Below are 17,063 nucleotides of genomic sequence, written 5' to 3' on the forward strand. Positions count from 1 at the left end.
GGTATTCATGCGCTTCAGGGCAGGGGAAAGCAAGTCACAAAGTTCCATGAAAGTGCCCTTATGCATGCGAAAGTTTCGCAGCCACTGGGAATCGTCCCACACCTGCAACACTATGCGGTCCCACCAGTCTGTGCTTGTTTCCCGAGCCCAGAATTGGCATTCCACAGCATGAACCTGCCTCATTAGCACCATGATGCATGCATTGGCAGGGCCCATGCTTTCAGAGAAATCTGTGTCCATGTCCTGATCACTCACATGACCGCGCTGACGTCGCCTCCTCGCCCAGTATCGCTTTGCCAGGTTCTGGTGCTGCATATACTGCTGGATAATGCGTGTGGTGTTTAATGTGCTCCTAATTGCCAAAGTGAGCTGAGCGGCCTCCATGCTTGCCTTGGTATGGCGTCCGCACAGAAAAAAGGTGCAGAACGATTGTCTGCTGTTGCTCTGACGGCGGGAGGGGCGACTGATGACACGGCTTACAGGGTTGGCTTCAGGGAATTAAAATCAACAAAGGGGGTGTCTTTACATCAAGGAGTATTTCAGGCAAGACTTCACGGAGGGTTCCAATAAGAAATGGTGCACCTAAGTTATTGTTCTTATTGGAACAAGGAGGTTAGTCTGGCCTCTGATTGATACATGGCTAGATTTACCTCGCTGCACCTTCTCTGTGAGTGACTGCAGTGTGACCTAGAGGAATGAGTCCCCTAGACGGGGGAGGAGGCAAATGAGTACAAAACAAATCTGGTCTATTTCTTGTTTTGATCCACTCCATCTATCTTTTACATCTTTGGCTGGCAGCAGACGGTGCAGAAGGACTGCATCCCATCCACATCTCATGGCTGCTCGGCAGAAGATGGTGCAGTAGGACTGCTAGCCATCCTCATCTCTTGCCTGCCCGGCAGAAGATGATGCAATAGGACTGCTAGCAATCCGTATCGCCTGCCTGCTCACCATAAGATGGTTCAATAGGACTGACTGCAGGACTAAAGAGAATGACCTGGTCAAGTCACTCTAAATTTAGTCCCTGCTCCCATGTCTGCCCAGGCGCTCGTGGCCGACGTGGTCAGGAGCACCTCGGACACGATGATGACGAATACCAGTCGTATTGCACCATCTGCTGTCAGAAGGCAATGGGTTGCTGCTATTGTGTAGCAATGCCGTACCACGTCTGCCAGCACCCAGGAGACATACGGTGACGGTTACCTGAGCAGGCTCCATGCTTGCCACGGTATGGCGTCTGCACAGGTAACTCAGGAAAAAAGGCGCGAAACGATTGTCTGCCCTTTCTTTCATGGAGGGAGGGAGGGAATGGGGGCCTGACGATATGTACCCAGAACCACCCGCGACAATGTTTTAGCCCCATCAGGCATTGGGATCTCAACCCAGAATTCCAATGGGCAGCGGAGACTGCGGGAACTGTGGGATAGCTACCCACAGTGCAACGCTCCGGAAGTCGACTCTAGCCTCGGTACTGTGGAAGCGCTCTGCCGAGTTAATGCACTTAATGCACTTAGAGCATTTTCTGTTGGGACACATACACTCGAATATATAAAACCAATTTCTAAAAAACCAACTTCTATAAATTCGACCTTATTCCATAGTGTAGACATACCCTAAGATATATCTTCTTACTCTTCCAGCTGATTGACAAACAGGAAAATGAACTTCTGGCTTTACTGTTTCTTGCCTTCATTTCTTTAGTGAGCTGGCCCTTGGCAAATATTGTACTTCCAAGATAGACTAAGTCATCAACTCTTTCGTACTCTTCGCCTTCAATTTCACATCTGCCAGTGTTGATAGCGTTCTCTCCTATCTCCATGGTCTTGATCTTCTGTGTCCTGTTTCAAAGTCCCACTTTAGCAGCTTTTGTTTTCATGCTCTCAAGAGTGGTGCAGGATCAGGTCATTATCAAGACAGCAACCATTTCACTGCAGTCAAAGATATTTTGGGCTTTTTTGAGCCATTGCTTGCAAAAAGCAAGCTTTTATAGCTGGACAAAGAATATTTTTAAACAGAATCTTGTCCAAACATCAGTAAGTTAGAACTTGTTTGGGTGAGAGAGCGAGAGCGAGCGAGAGAGAGCGAGAGAGCGAACAGTTCAACAGGACCTCCGAATATCTACTAAGCACCGGCTCATGAAGAATCATAGTGCTATCTTCTATTGGTAACTACCATACAAGAAAAGTCTGCAAAAAAGGAAGGTTACTTATCTTGTACTAACTGGAATTCTTCGAGATGTGTGGTCCCAATGGGTATTCATTGTGAGTGCACATGCACTCCTTGTGCCTCAGACTAGAAGATATTTCAGTAGCAGTGTCTGTTGGCCTGTGCTTGTGCAAGGCACCTCCCCGTGCTCCGGTTGCAAGGGTATGCCTGGGCGAGAGGCCACCTGTGGGATGGTGGTGAACCAAAGTTTTCTTAAAAAGAAAAGGAGTACTTGTGGCAACTTAGAGACTAACCAAGTTTTCTTGGCCAGCAAGGTGCTAACAGGATTACTGTTGTCTCATCCTGCTTGATCTTCCTGAGGACACCAGGGAATAAGGGAATGGGAGGGAAGACATACTTTGGTGGGTCCAATCACTATAAGAAGGAATCCCTCTGGAGTTGTGCCTGTGGGCAGCTTAGGAGCATTATGCTAGACACTTTCTTGGTCGCTTGGGTCACAAAGACATCCCAGGATGGAGAGAGCTCCACTACCAGAAGTACTGCATGGCTAAAGGGTGGATCTCCCACTTGTGATCTTTGTGGAAAAAGCCTGCAGAGGCTATCTGCCAAGGCATTCGTTACTGCCAGTAGGTGCACTGCTGAGATGGGGATCTGATGCTGGATGGACCAGTTCCAGAGTTTGATTGCTTCCATGCAGAGTGGGGCAGACTTCACTCTTCCTTGTTCGTTTATATAAAATATTGTAGTCACATTGTCTGACATGACTTCAACATGTGCAATACAGATGAAGGGAAGAAACCTCTCGCAAGCATTGTGCACTGTCCAAAGCTTGAAAAGATTGTTATGTTGTTTGGTTTATTGTAAAGTGCAGGAGCCCTGGGCTAGATGGTCATCCAGATTAGTTTCTCAGTCAAGCATGGAGGCACCCATAATTAATGTCTTTTTGGGGGGTAGGGGAATAAAGGAACCCCTGTGCAGACAGTGTCTTTGATTTCCCACCAGGTGAATGACATTAGGATATTCTGAGGAAGCAAGACTCATTTGTCAAGGGTGTCCCTACTTGGAGTGTAAACCATCCACAAACATGCCTGAAGGCACCAGAGGTACAGACTTGAGAAAGGTATCAGGTAGATCAGGGGTTCTCAACCTTTTTCTTTCTGAGGCCCCCCTCAACATGTGATCCAAACTCCATGGCCCAACTGTGCCACAACAACTGTTTCTCTGGATATAAAAGCCAGGGCCAGTGTTAGGGGGTAGCAAGCAGAGCAACTGCCTGGGGTTCCACGTCACAGGAGGCTGCGTGAAGCTAAACTGCTCAGGCTTAGGCTTCAGCCCTGGGTGATGGACCTCGGGGCCCCAGACATCAGCCCCAAGTGGTGGGGCTTTGGCTTTCATGGATCAGGTCCTCAAGGAATCAATTTTGAAGCACTTCGAGGAGAGGAAAGTGATCAGGAACAGTCAGAATGGATTCACCAAGGGCAAGTGAAGCCTGACTAACCTAATACCCTTCAATGATGAGATAACTGGCTCTGTGGATGAGGGAAAAGTTATGCCTTGACTTTAGCAAAACTTTTGATACGGTCTTCCACAGTATTCTTGCCAGCAAGTTAAAGAAGTATGGGCTGGATGAATGGATTATAAGGTGGATTGAAAGCTTGCTAGCTCATCAGACTCAAAGGGTAGCCATCAATGGCTCCATGTCTAGTTGGCAGCCAGTATCAAGTGGAGTGCCTCAAGGGTTGGTCCTGGGGTTGGTTTTGTTCAATATCTTCATTAATGATCTGGAGGATGGCATGGATTGCACCCTCAGCAAGTTTGCAGATGACACTAAACTGGGAGGAGTGGTACATACGCTGGAGGGTAGGGATAGGATACAGAGGGCCCTAGACAAATTAGAGGATTGGGCCAAAAGAAATCTGATGAGGTTCAACAACGACAAGTGCAGAGTCCTGCACTTAGGATGGAAGAACCCCATGCGCCGCTACAGACTAGGGACTGAATGGCTAGGCTGCAGTTCTGCAGAAAAGAACCTAGGGGTTACAGTGGATGAGAAACTGGATATGAGTCAAGAGTGTGCTCTTGTTGCCAAGAAGGCTAATAGCATTTTGGGCTGTATAAGTAGGAGCATTGCCAGCAGATCGAGGGACGTAATAGGGAGGGGATTTGATAGCTGCTTTCAACTACCTGAAAGGGGATTCCAAAGAGGATGGATCTAGACTGTTCTCAATGGTACCAGATGACAGAGCAAGGAGTAATGGTCTCAAGTTACAGTGGGGGAGGTTTAGGTTGGATATTAGGAAAAACGTTTTCACTAGGAGGGTGGTGAAGCACTGGAATGGGTTACCTAGGGAGGTGGTGGAATCTCCTTCCTTAGAGGTTTTTAACGTCAGGCTTCAGAAAGTCCTGGCTGGGATGATTTATGTGGGAATGTAGCCAGACAGCCAGCCCCCCCTCTCAGACCAGCATTGCTGGGAACACAAGGGAGCCAAAACAACAGGGCACTTAACATCAATTCCAGCACAGCCTTTGAAGCTGTGAGAAGCACAGGTGTGCTGCTACAATGTGCCTCTGGGAACATATACAACGATTAGGCTCACAGCAGACACAGAAGCTGTGACAGACATGGCTCTTAGCCCCTACTAAATAGCGTGATGCACACACCCCAACATCCTAGGTGGGAAAATATTTACCCTAATAAAAGGAATGTCCAGTAGTCGAAACTTATTGTTTCTCTCCCTTGCAAGTGTAAACTACTCTTGCGAGAGCTGGCGTCGCCCAGACAGACCAGCCCCAATTTGGCATAAGAAAGGAGAAGGAGAATAAAGGAGTACAGAGGTATAAGTATGGGACCTACAGCACCATGATTTTTGAGTGCTTTTCACTATCTATCTGCTGGTCAGATAAATGACAGCCTCCCAAGGCTTCTGCAGCTAAGAGGGTCCCTAAGCCTTGTCCCTTATTCGTCTTTCCGCGGAATTGAGTGACCGATCCTGGCTTGGCACCGCTGAAATCGAGAGATGCAAGGAGGGTAAGAAGCACCCACACCTGATCTCCTATCTTTAGTGTACACATATTTTGAAATAGAGCTCTATACTTTGTTTTCTTTCTTTGGGATTGTGGCTTCAGTTTTGTAACTTGTTTGTGTGTGTAACATCTCTACATTTAAATAAGTAGGCACTAGCAATTTTGTAACCACATGATTAGAATCTAGTTTAATAAATTTTGGTAACCATTTGTGCATAAGCCTGACTTGTTTCTCTGGTTTACTGTAAAGCAGCCAACACAATTAAAGAACCTCAGCCGTTTTGGCTATAAAGCCTGGCCATGAGGTGAGAGTACTAAGAGCCTAGAGTTGAGTTGTGCCGCCTCCACGGGGCAAACTCTTGGGGCGCCTGTCAAGTCAATCCTGACTGCCCACTGCGAAGGAGCTCTGAGCTCTAGCAGTTAAAGTCCCGGGTGTGGAGAGACTCTTAGTGCTGCCATTGGGGCACCTGTCAGTCAGTGTTGACTGCCCAACTGCCGAAGGAGCTCTGAGCTCTAGCAGTTAAAGTCACGGGTGTTTAGGACCTTGGGGCATCCGTCAGCCTAGCCCGGGCTGCCCGCCGCGAAGGGAAAGTGCGTCCTAGCGGTTAAAGTCACGGATGGTATAAAACGGGCATAGCTGGCATCTCACCAAACATCCTTGGCCATCGGCTAACAGGGGATTAGGTCCTGTTTTGAGCAGGGGGTTGGACTAGATGACCTCCTGAGGTCCCTTCCAACCCTGATATTCTATGATTCCATGATTTCTGCCCTGGGCCCAAACAAATCAAATGCCAGCTCTGGTTGGTGGACTCCCTGAACCTACTCACGGTCCTCCATAGGGCCCCAGACTCCTGGTTGAGAATCACTGATGTAGATGCAGGAATTCACATGGCCTAGAAGGACCAGGCAGGATCAGACTGCTGTCAAGGGGATGAGTTGAAGTTAGATCCCTCATTGTGAGGAATGTATCCTGACTTAAGTATGCCTGGCCCAAAATCGAGATCAGATTCACCCTGTTAAATTCTAAAACTTGTGTGGAGCCTGAAGTGGACCTTTCTAGATTTACCTGAAGTCCCGAGGCGTAAAAGCGATTGCATAAGGAGAGGACCGCCATCTGCGCCTTCTGATACGACTGACCTGCGAGCAGCCAATCATCAAGGTAAGGAAATATTGGGCTGTCTTAAAGACTCAGACTTGCTGCTACCATGGAGAGTGCCTTTGTGAAACCTCCTGGGGCCGTTGAGATGCCGAAGGAAAGAATTCTGAATTGAAAGTGCTTGAGGCTCAGCGTGGAATGCAGGAATCTTCTGTGACCTGGATGAATGTCTATATGAAAGTAGGCATCCTTCAAATTGAGGGCTGCAAACCAGTCGCCTTTCTGTAGGGAGGGGATTATTAAGATCAAGGTGGTCATCCTGAATGTCAAATGGGCACACAAAGACATTTAGCTGTCTGAGGTGTAGGATGGGTCTCCAGCCCCCTTTCTTTTTGGGGACGAGGAAATATCTGGAGTAAAAATCCTTCCTCCTGAGTTGAGGAGGCACAGGCTCTATCTAGCTGGATTTGGGAGTCCTCCTCCCATGTAAAAAGAAAAGGAGTACTTGTGGCACCTTAGAGACTAACCAATTTATTTGAGCATGAGCTTTCGTGAGCTACAGCTCACTTCATCGGATGCATACCGTGGAAACTGCAGCAGACTTTGAAGTGAGCTGTAGCTCACGAAAGCTCATGCTCAAATAAATTGGTTAGTCTCTAAGGTGCCACAAGTACTCCTTTTCTTTTTGCGAATACAGACTAACACGGCTGTTACTCTGAAACTCCTCCCATGTGTGAGTCCTCTTGTGAGAAGGGTCCCTGAAGAAGGACAGGGGATGGGATTTTGGAGAAGAGAAGACAGGAATTTGATAGTGTCGCCAGTCGAGAAGCTATTGAGGACCCATTTATCCAACATGATGTGATGCCACATCAGGAGGAAAGAGGCCAAGCAGCCCTCAAAGAGTGTGGGGTAAGGGGAGTGCAGAGAAAGGGCAGTGCAAAGACTTGTTGGTGATTCTCAACCATCCTTTGCTGGTGGAAGTCTGGGACTAAAGAGAGGGTGGTGATGGTGGTACATTTGCCTGCTACTTTGCGCCCTTTGATGTTTCCAAGGAGGCTCACAAACCCTTGGATGACAGAAGGACAGAGGGCCAGGACGGAGGAGGCAGCTGGGAATATTTCCTTTGGGGTGCCAGGGTACAGTTCTCCAACGAGCAGAGTGGTGTGTGACAGTTCTTAAGGGAATGAAGTGACTCATCTGTTTTCTGGCTAAACAGGTTGTTACCCTAGAAGGGGAGATCTTCTACTGTTGCTGGACCTCCTTGGGGAACCCCGAGGATTGCAGACATGTATCTCATGATGACTGAAGTCGCCATGGAATGGAAAACCGTCTCCGCTGCATCCAGCGACGCTTGATGAGATGGTCTGGCAACAATTCCCCTTAGTCAAGGATGGCCCGGAATTGGGGCCTGGCTGAAATTTGTTTTTCCTACTGAAGAGATATAATCTCTTGTCATCCTGGTCTGAAGGGGTGGGCGTAGGTTGGAGCAGTTTGTTGTGCTCCTTGGCAGCCTGGACCAGGGCGAATGTAGCCTCAGAGTGAAGGTACCCTGAAATGGTACCAACCAATTGCAGCAACACTCTCTGCCCTGGCACCACAAGCCTAATCCCAGCCCAGTTAGGAGGGGTGGAGGGTCCCAGGGAGGGGGTTGGCTGGACAGTGAACCCACCCTGCACTCACCCCACAGTGGGAGTTCCTCTTCCATGGGGCTGGGGGTGTCAGATATTGGCAATGATGTGCCTTCCCTCACTGCAGCCCCACCAACCTGCCTGCAGGCATGCTGTGGGGAGAGGGGGCAGCAGTCTGGATGCCAGGGCTTTCCAGGAGGAGGGGAAGCTGAGAGCAGGGCAGCAGCAGAGAGAGGTACCATGCAGTTCTGCGAGCTCCTAGCTGAAAACCCTGGCATCTGGACTGCAGCCCCTTCCTTTTCCCACAGCCTCCCGACCCAGCCTGCAGCATCAGTACTCCAGCAGGGGCTCCCTCACTGGGCGGAGATGTGGGGCCCCCATCCCCTTACCTCCTGTGTGGTCCCTGAGTGCAGGCAGGTTTGTGGGGCTGCAGCCAAGGAAGGCATGTCCCAGCCCTTCCTTCTCTGGCTCCAGCCTCACAAACCTGCCTGCAGTCAGGGCCTTTCTTCTAAAAGAAGTTCTCAATAAGTGACATGTCACTGCCAATATCCAAATCCTGTTAACAATGAAGTTGATGGGATGGGAATAGTTCCTGGCAAAATGTTGCTATGAACTGGAAGTGTTGATATCAGAGTTGGTATCAAGTGGCATCCACTGTATCTAAGAAAAAAGAAAACCGAATTACAATACAAGAAAGTTTGAGTGGGAACACTAGCAAAAAGCTGCAAACACTGAGGGGTTCTCTCTCAGACCACAAGTGGTAGAAAGGAACTGGAGAGGTGGTTGGTCCGCAGCACCCTTTGTACCCTCAGTTTAAAGCAGAAGGTGGGGAAAGGTGCAGGCACGGACTGGTGGACCCTACTACTGAAAAATCTTCTGGTCTCAGGCACACGGAGTGCATTCCAACCCACAGAGAATACCCACAGGGACGAGCACTCAAAGAAGAACCCAAGTCATTTGCCCATTCATTTGTTTCCACCTCAAGGGAATATTTTTAATTCAATGTGAAGGGAGTCATGTGTGTAAATTCCTGTGCACTGAAATGAGAATCTACAATTATGTCAGGCAAGTGCAAATGAAGTGTCTCTTAAAAACTCGCTTGCAACATTCACAAGTGCCATAGAAAAATGAAAGACAGATACAATAGATGCAAACTAACAGCTGTATCAAACAAAACTATTAGTTAATTATTTCCATTTGCGTCAAAGCATGAGCATTAACAGAAAGGAAAGTTAAATATTTAACAAGAAGAAAACTTATCATGAAAAACTAAAAGGTAATGGTGACCAAATAGTGGAGCCTCCGAGAGAATTTACAGCTATCCACTCCCAGCATAGGAAAGTTGCTCCTGCTGACTATTTGCATCTCCCTGCACCCATACAGTGAATCATGTCCATTCACACTTTTTTCTTCATACTAATGTTCATAAATCACAGCAGAGAAAACAAATAAGCAGTGAAAACATGTTATTAAATGACACTCCGAAACCAAATAACCTTTACATTTTTAGTAGCAGAAAAGACAATTAACAAAGTTGTAGTTATTTACAAGATAGAAAATTACATTTTGGCAGCTCATTTGGATTTCATATCAAACCTACACAAACATCACTGAGTCATTTCCCTAAAAATCTCTGCTAGTTTTAGAAACTCCTATGGTATAATTTAAATGTGATTTAATAGAATATAATTGCAAAGTGCTTCTGCTCCCTATTATAATAAAGATGTCTTTGATAGGAACTTTGGAAATGATTGCACTGCCAGTATAAATGGTGTCAAGTCAATAAGGGCTGTCATTTTCTATGTTTGTATAATACCTAGCACAATAGGGTTTTGGCATGGATGACCTTTAGGTGCCAATGCAGTATAAATGTTAAATAAAATAATAATAATATATATACAAAAAAGGAGATATGGCAAGCTTTCCCTTTCCCTATCTTATATTTGTAGCAATAAAATGTATATCATAATTTGAATTTATTTTATGTATTACATTTAATGTGTGTCTGTTCCATTTTTAAAAATGGATTTTTATTGACTGCAGTACTTCGGTTACTGCAGTGTCCAAGCATGGAATGGAACACATATTGGTTTCCAGTCTTTTTGTTTCATGGTGGCTCTGCTTTATGGTCAAGTACAATAAAATCTAAAGTTCTTCTCTTTTTGGGATCACAGACATATTGTTGCTCTAGAACAATGTGCACATCCATAGCAAAATTATATGCATTTTTACCTCCAACATCAGCTGGGTGAATTCTTCATTGCTGAGAAACGAAGGCTTCCAGTCTTGCTGAATTTCACAAATCTCTGTCTGTGCTGAGACTTCTAAACAAATAACAACATTACAATTTTTTTTAAAAATCCAAAGAAAAGTATATTTTGCAAAACTATATACAAATTGCTGCTAAGGGATGTAAATATTTTATATAACTTGAAATGAATAGAGATTTTCAAGCACTGGACATGCATGCAGTGCAAGAATATGGATAATCTCCTCATTGGGCCACGTCCGGAGGTCCTTACTCAGTTTTTATTCAGCCAAACCCCATTGTCTTCAATAGGAGTTTGCAGTCAAATGGCCATTGTTTTCAATCAGTGTGTTACCTAGGTGAATTTTGAATTAAAAAAAAAAGCAAAATCGCATGAGGATTAGCATATATCAAATATGTAGTTGCGGTTTACCGAGTTTCAGACTTAGGATGGGAATGACCAAGGGCTAGATTTTGGCCTACAGCCACAACGCCGAGTAGGGGCAGTGAAAAAGCATCCTTGAGGAAGCTGGATGACTGTGCCTTAGAAACCACAATCGCTCCCCCAGTTGCTTGGTGCACAGGTGGAATGTACAATTTACAACAGCATCTCTTGTGATGGAACATCCTTCTCTTCTCACACCATCTCCAGCCAGCTCCACAGTGCAGTGCAGGCCAGAGGATGGGGAAGCAAACCAGAGCTTCACTCACAAAAAACAGTTGGAAAATGCAATCTCCTATCCTTTAAAATAAAAATCTGACTGTGAACCTGTCTGGTGGTTTGATGGTGGCATTCTGTTCTGTCACATGGAAGCACCGTCCAATAAACACTCCTAGGGCATTCGTCCTTTGTAAGTTTTCACTTGGAGAAGTGCCAGTGTATGATAATTATAAATCATGGCTCTGTAGTTAAGACTGAACCCAAATGAGAGCTGATTGAATCATATTTGATGAATAATTTATTTCAAATAACATTTCCAATTAGTATTGGTACATTATGGACCTCGGTGCCTAAGTAATGTAAGGATGTATTTGTCAGATAAATTATTTGATACATTTCTCAAAATTTTATACATATTTGCCTAATAATCTGTTCAGTATTCACCCAGCTCTAATAAAAGTACACTTGAGCGCTAACACTGGTGGTCGGGTAGAGGATAAATGTGGCCTCTCTACTCTACTCTGATTAACCTAATCTGTCAACATTTACAGACCACTTAATGCCACGTTCTCTCTGTTTCAAGAGACTGACCACAAAAATAAAAATGGCTGAATGATTTAAAAGGCAGTAAACCTATAATACTGTCTGCGTGAAGTGTCTCATGGAAGTAAATCAAAGCACCCACACAAGCACAGGTTAGTGCTTTTATCAGTGGAGCTGCAGTAGTCTGTTTCCCACTAAATTAACTTTTTCAGCATTGCTGGGGTTGTCTTGATATCACAATGCAGTGGCTTTACCGGCCCAGAATGTTCAGCAGATGGCTGAGTAAAAAAGGATCAGCTCCAATCAACTCTTTATTATGTACCCTGCAAAATGCAGAATATTTTACAGTAGATACTAGCATGGCAAAAATGGCATATTTGAAAAATCAATTTCTGGAAGAATTATTTGAATTTTGCCAAGCTTCCTTGGATTAATAGAAAGAGACTGTTTAGTGAGCAGGAAATCTGAAAATTGATCTGCTTTTCTGTTATAACTGATTAATTGTAATTAATTAATTAAAAATGATTGGTTTAAAAAGCCAAATGTAAAAGAAAATACTATTGAATACAACAAATAAAACCATCATATACAATGGGGATAAAGAAATGTTTTTAAACTGAATTGTTTGTTTTGTAGTATGTTGCATATCTACTGTTGATTTAAACTTTTAAATAATGGATTTTTGTCTGAAAAGTATCTTTCTTTCTTTCTTTCTTTCTTTCTTTCTTTCTTTCTTTCTTTCTTTCTTTCTTTCTTTCTTTCTTTCTTAAAGAGTACAAAACCAATAGCAATTCAGTCCAACTTCTATATACAATCATAGGCTGTTTACTAAACAGAGAACAATCAGGTAAAATAAAGTAAAATGCCTTTTTTGAGTAAATTATTGGTGCTATCAGCTACTCCATTTACGCTTATTATTACACTTATGTGGTTGTTCTTTAGTGGATTTTTTAAAGTGTGCATATTAACATCTTCTTTTACCCTGCCTTGGGCAGATAAAAAGAAAGATATATCATTACTGTCAGATTTTAAATAGGTATATACAATTATCAAAGAAGCTGTAAAAGAATAACAGATATAATGAAACTTTCAGATGTCCCAATTGTGCCCTCTTGCATGGAATAACTTTGTCTATGGCAATATTTAATTAAAAGAGAACCATCACTGCAATAACAGATTAACTATAATTCTTTCCTCAATTATTTTGACATTTGTGACTTAATTATGTTGGTGTCATGATGTAAGAGTTTTTATCTGCTTCTTTATTACACCCATATCTCTCAACTCTGAGAAGGTGGAAAGATTGTCCAAGGAATAAAAGAGAGCAAAATGGCAAAGATTAATTCACTAGGCCCCAGTCCTGCAAGCTGCTCTGTGAGGTTGGACCCGTTCACCTCTATGGAGTTCTAGTGAAGTCACTGGAATTCCACATGGTCTTGAGGACTGTCACTTCTGGAGATGTGGCTCATTTACACTGTTCCAGAACTGTGTATACACTGCCTGAGCAGTGTAAAGAGGCCTTATCAAATGAGAATCAGTCCCTGCTGCAAACATGCCAAACCCGTGGAAAAAATGCAGAAATTGGGCTTGTTTAGAGTTGCTTGTTGGCTAGTTTTTGGCTTGTAGCTTGTTTCTTGTTTGGCTTGTCTCTTATTGTAGCTTGTTACTTCTTCTTTTTATTGGCTCCCGGCAAGCAGGGGCAAAGGGGGGCAGGCAGGGACAACAGGCAAGCAGGGGCAAGTGGCGGAGAGAGTCAGGAGTGCACAGAGGGCCCACCACAGTGCCAGACTGCACACCGGGGGATCTAGTCACATAGAGTGTTATGGTTCTTAGGGATTGGCTTGTTTTGGCCTTGTTTTGAAATGGGATTAGCTTGATTGTTGGCTTATTGTGAAAGTCAGGGTGCTTATTTACCACATGAAAGTTGGCAACTGTGCCCTACTGTCAAAATTAGCTTAGATTACAAGTGATAAGGTATTCTGGTGCTCTTAGTCTTGTTCCTGATTTGAGGCTGATGTGCATGCACAAGGGAACCCTCTGTGTGCAGATCTCCCCTATTGCAGTGGTTCTAAACCAGAGGTACATGTATCCCTGGGGGTACTTAGAGGTCTTCCAGGGGTACATCAACTCATCTAGATATTTGCCTAGTTTTACAATAGGCTACATAAAAAGCACTAGCGAAGTCAGTGCAAACTAAAATTTCAGACAAACAAGGACTTGTTTCTACTGCTCTATATACTAGACACTGAAATGTAAGTGCAATATTTATATTCCAATTGATTTATTTTATAACTATATGGTAAAAATGAGAACATCAGCAATTTTTCAGTAACACTGTGCTGTGACACTTTTGTATTTCTATGTCAGATTTTGTAAGCAAGTCGTTTTTAAGGGAAGTGTAACTTGGGGTACGCAAGACAAATCAAACTGCTGAAAGGGGTGTAGTTGTAGAGCCATTGCCATCCTGCCAGGAACTTGGAGCATGCACAAAGCCTTCAAGTGAATGGTCAACACTTCCAGATCATTTTCCAAGATCTCAAGGGATCTATGATTTGTGGGGGCTGAAGCATCTGCCCATTTCATGGGGTATGAGGCAGGGGGCAAATCCCACACTTCTGGTAGAACAATATGGTGAAACCTCTGCAAGGCAAAATTTGCAGCATTCCACCCTAACCTCAGGATTTCTTCAGCAAGAGGTGATCTGTGTCTAACGTTTACTCACATCACAAAAGAGTGGTACAATTCAGCACATTTATAGTTTTTGCTCAGAGTGGCCCCCAAAGATTGGAACAGCAACGGTTAGAGATCAGTACTGAGATATAATGGTAGAGCTGACACGTTTTTATGAGAATAAACATTCACCCTTCAGATATATTTTAAAATAAATTTCTGGCTGTCATCACTACTCAGCAGCTGTCTTTATTGTGCTCTTCTATGCCAAATTTGCAAATGGCCTTAAAACCAAACTAAAATTGCACCTATGCAAATGAAAAACTGGTATTTGCTTGTGCACATTGGGTAGAAGTCCCCCAGATTTATGCAAGCAAATATTTGTGAATACAATTTATTAAACCAATTTTAAAAATTTGGCCTTAATGTCAGAATTTCCCACTGTACTACATTATACACACATTAGTTCTGAGCTCCCCTCCTTTCGCCACCCTTCAGGCTGCTTGGTGTGACGGCACATGGATCCAAGTGCCAGAGAAACAATGATCAATATTTTAAAGCCAGAAAGTATGCCATGTGATCTTTCTTTAAGATATTTTCTGTACAGAAAATTATTTAAATTCGTAACCTTGAACCTTCACTTTCTCCATTTTTTTTTTTTTTAAAGAATCCCTGATGGATTTTCATCTGTTAAAAGGTGTAGCGGGCATGATGAAGTAGAAACTGAGACCTGGGAGAGACACAACTCTGGATGCTGGCTTAATAGCAGGTTGGATTATCCAGGGAAAACAACCCCACTCCAAACCCACCAGCTCTATACCAGGACTGTACCGAGGCACACAGGCAAGCTTCTCATATGATAACTCCTCTATCTCCTATCCTCAGAAGCTGCTTCTTTTTCATACTCAGGGCCCACAGTGTGCAGGAGTCACAGCCCCCTTTCACAGTACCCCAGGAGAGAACAGACTGGCTCCCTACATCTACTTTTAGAGAAGCTAAGAAGAATATTTCCCCACTCCAGTCAGAAGTCTGTTGGTGTCAGGAGAAGGGAGCTTCCTCTTTCCCGCTTGATCACTGTTTTGTGCAGATCACAAGTCCCTCCCCTGCTTAGCTCACAGGTTCATTTCAGAGCTCTGTGCCCTTTGCATTTCTTCCCTGGCTCCCTGATATTCAGTCAGCTAGGGAGGCATACATCCTCTGCCTTAGAACGTCGGAGGACTGACCAGCTTCATTCACTTGAGCCCAACAGCCAAAAGGAGCATTGTGAGCAAGAAAGGCAGTTTTGAGCAAGCCCATCAGGTCTGAACAGGCATTATACTACAGAGCAAGTAGGATAAGTACTATCCTGTAACCAAGGAACAGCCGAGGAGGCTGATTTGGGTTGCATGGTACCCTTAAGTTTTCTTGTCATAAACTATGACTTGGAAAAAATCTTAATATGAAATTTTTAACCACCTGAGCCACTCTGACCATCACTGGGGTAACAAGGATTTGGTTCAGTTTGACTGTACATGGATAGGTTTAGCAATTTTTACCATTATGTTTCTGCAGGAAGCCAATGACTTTTTCAAGCACTGTAGTTTTGTCCATTTTACGGGTGTTGCCTGGAAGCATGGAGCTGAGCTCTTTGATGAGAACATTGAATTGGTCACGTCTCTTCTTTTCAGACTTGTTACGTGAAGCCCTGTAAGTATGAAAAAAATAATGAATGGACCTAGAAAGAGTAATCATTATATATTCTTCTTGCGACATGTTATTTAGAAAATGAACTCGCTATGAATCAGTGTGTGAACACTAATGGCTGGCACCAGGCAAAGCTACATAAGCAACCAAGAACTGACCTTTCTCACTGTCATCTTTGTGACCTCTTTGGTGGGACATCTTGAAAAGCGGCATGCTCCGAAGGATAGAGTGCTAGGATGGGAAACAACAGAGCTGGATTTTATTCCAGTCTCTGCTCTGTGACTTTATTATCTTATTCCTGGGCTCACTCAGGGGGCACATGTTGGCTCTTCTGTCCTCCCCCTATCACTCCAGCAGCAGGACAAGATGTGGAGGAATTTCATGTCCTTGTTTTCAGACAAATTATAAAGCTTGTCTTGTGAGCACAGGTTTTCATATGTGTGTAGGTGTACTCAAAATTCATGCATTCTATGCTGAGGTACTTTCAGTAAAGGAAGATTGTAAATAGACAAGGTAAATAATATGACAACACTTTTTGTTGGCCCAGAAAACAATTTATAATGCTCAAACTTTTGGGCTGATCAAAACATTTAGGTATCCTAAATTATTTGTTGGTCAGATAAAAAAGTAAAAAAACTAAGGCAGTTTATAAGCATCCTGTAGAATTGTTTAATTTGGTGCCCCGAATTTCCTGTTGCCCTATGCAGCTGCTTACTTTGCGTACGGGTAAGGACGGCCCTGCCTCCAAGGACCAATATGTAAATAAACATTTTCAGCAGAGATATGACAATGGAGGCTTCCATATGTTACCAGTGACGGGGTGGGGGGCTGGAGGCAGTAATTTTTGTTTGTCTTGCTCTCTGGCCTGAATACTTTTTGACATGCACTGGAAAGAAGGTTTCAGAGTAGCAGCCGTGTTGGTCTGTAATCCACAAAAAGAAAAGGAGTACTTGTGACACCTTAGAGACTATCAAATTTATTTGAGCATAAGCTTTCGTGACCTACAGCTCACTTCATCGGATGCATTCAGTGGAAAATACAATGGGGAGATTTATATAGACAGAGAACATGAAACAATGGGTGTTACCATACACACTATAACGAGAGGTTTCAGAGTAGCAGCCGTGTTAGTCTGTATCTGCAAAAAGAAAAGGAGGACTTGTGGCACCATTTGTTAGTCTCTAAGGTGCCACAAGTCCTTCTTTTCTCTTTACTGTAACAAGAGTGATCAGGTAAGGTGAGCTATTATCAGCAGGAGAGTGTGGGGGGGGAAAGAGGGAGGGAGAGGAGAGAGCCTTCTGTAGTGATAATCAAGGTGGGCCATTTCCAGCAGTTGACAACGTC

The 17,063-nt window shown here is 44.1% G+C and overlaps 1 protein-coding gene across 1 annotated transcript in view; it reads right to left on the reverse strand.

Annotated features, from left to right (window-relative positions):
• NPAS2 (neuronal PAS domain protein 2) overlaps nucleotides 1-17,063 on the reverse strand; it is a 98,955-nt gene that overhangs the window by 77,140 nt on the left and 4,752 nt on the right. Inside the window, exons 2-3 of the mRNA XM_077807107.1 lie at nucleotides 15,572-15,720; nucleotides 10,147-10,238 (exon numbers count right to left, since the gene is read on the reverse strand). Coding sequence (XP_077663233.1) covers nucleotides 10,147-10,238; nucleotides 15,572-15,720 — 241 coding nt within the window. The remainder of the gene's footprint in view (nucleotides 1-10,146; nucleotides 10,239-15,571; nucleotides 15,721-17,063) is intronic.

This window comes from Eretmochelys imbricata, chromosome 1, assembly GCF_965152235.1.
Source record: "Eretmochelys imbricata isolate rEreImb1 chromosome 1, rEreImb1.hap1, whole genome shotgun sequence".
Taxonomy (NCBI): Eukaryota; Metazoa; Chordata; order Testudines; family Cheloniidae; genus Eretmochelys; species Eretmochelys imbricata.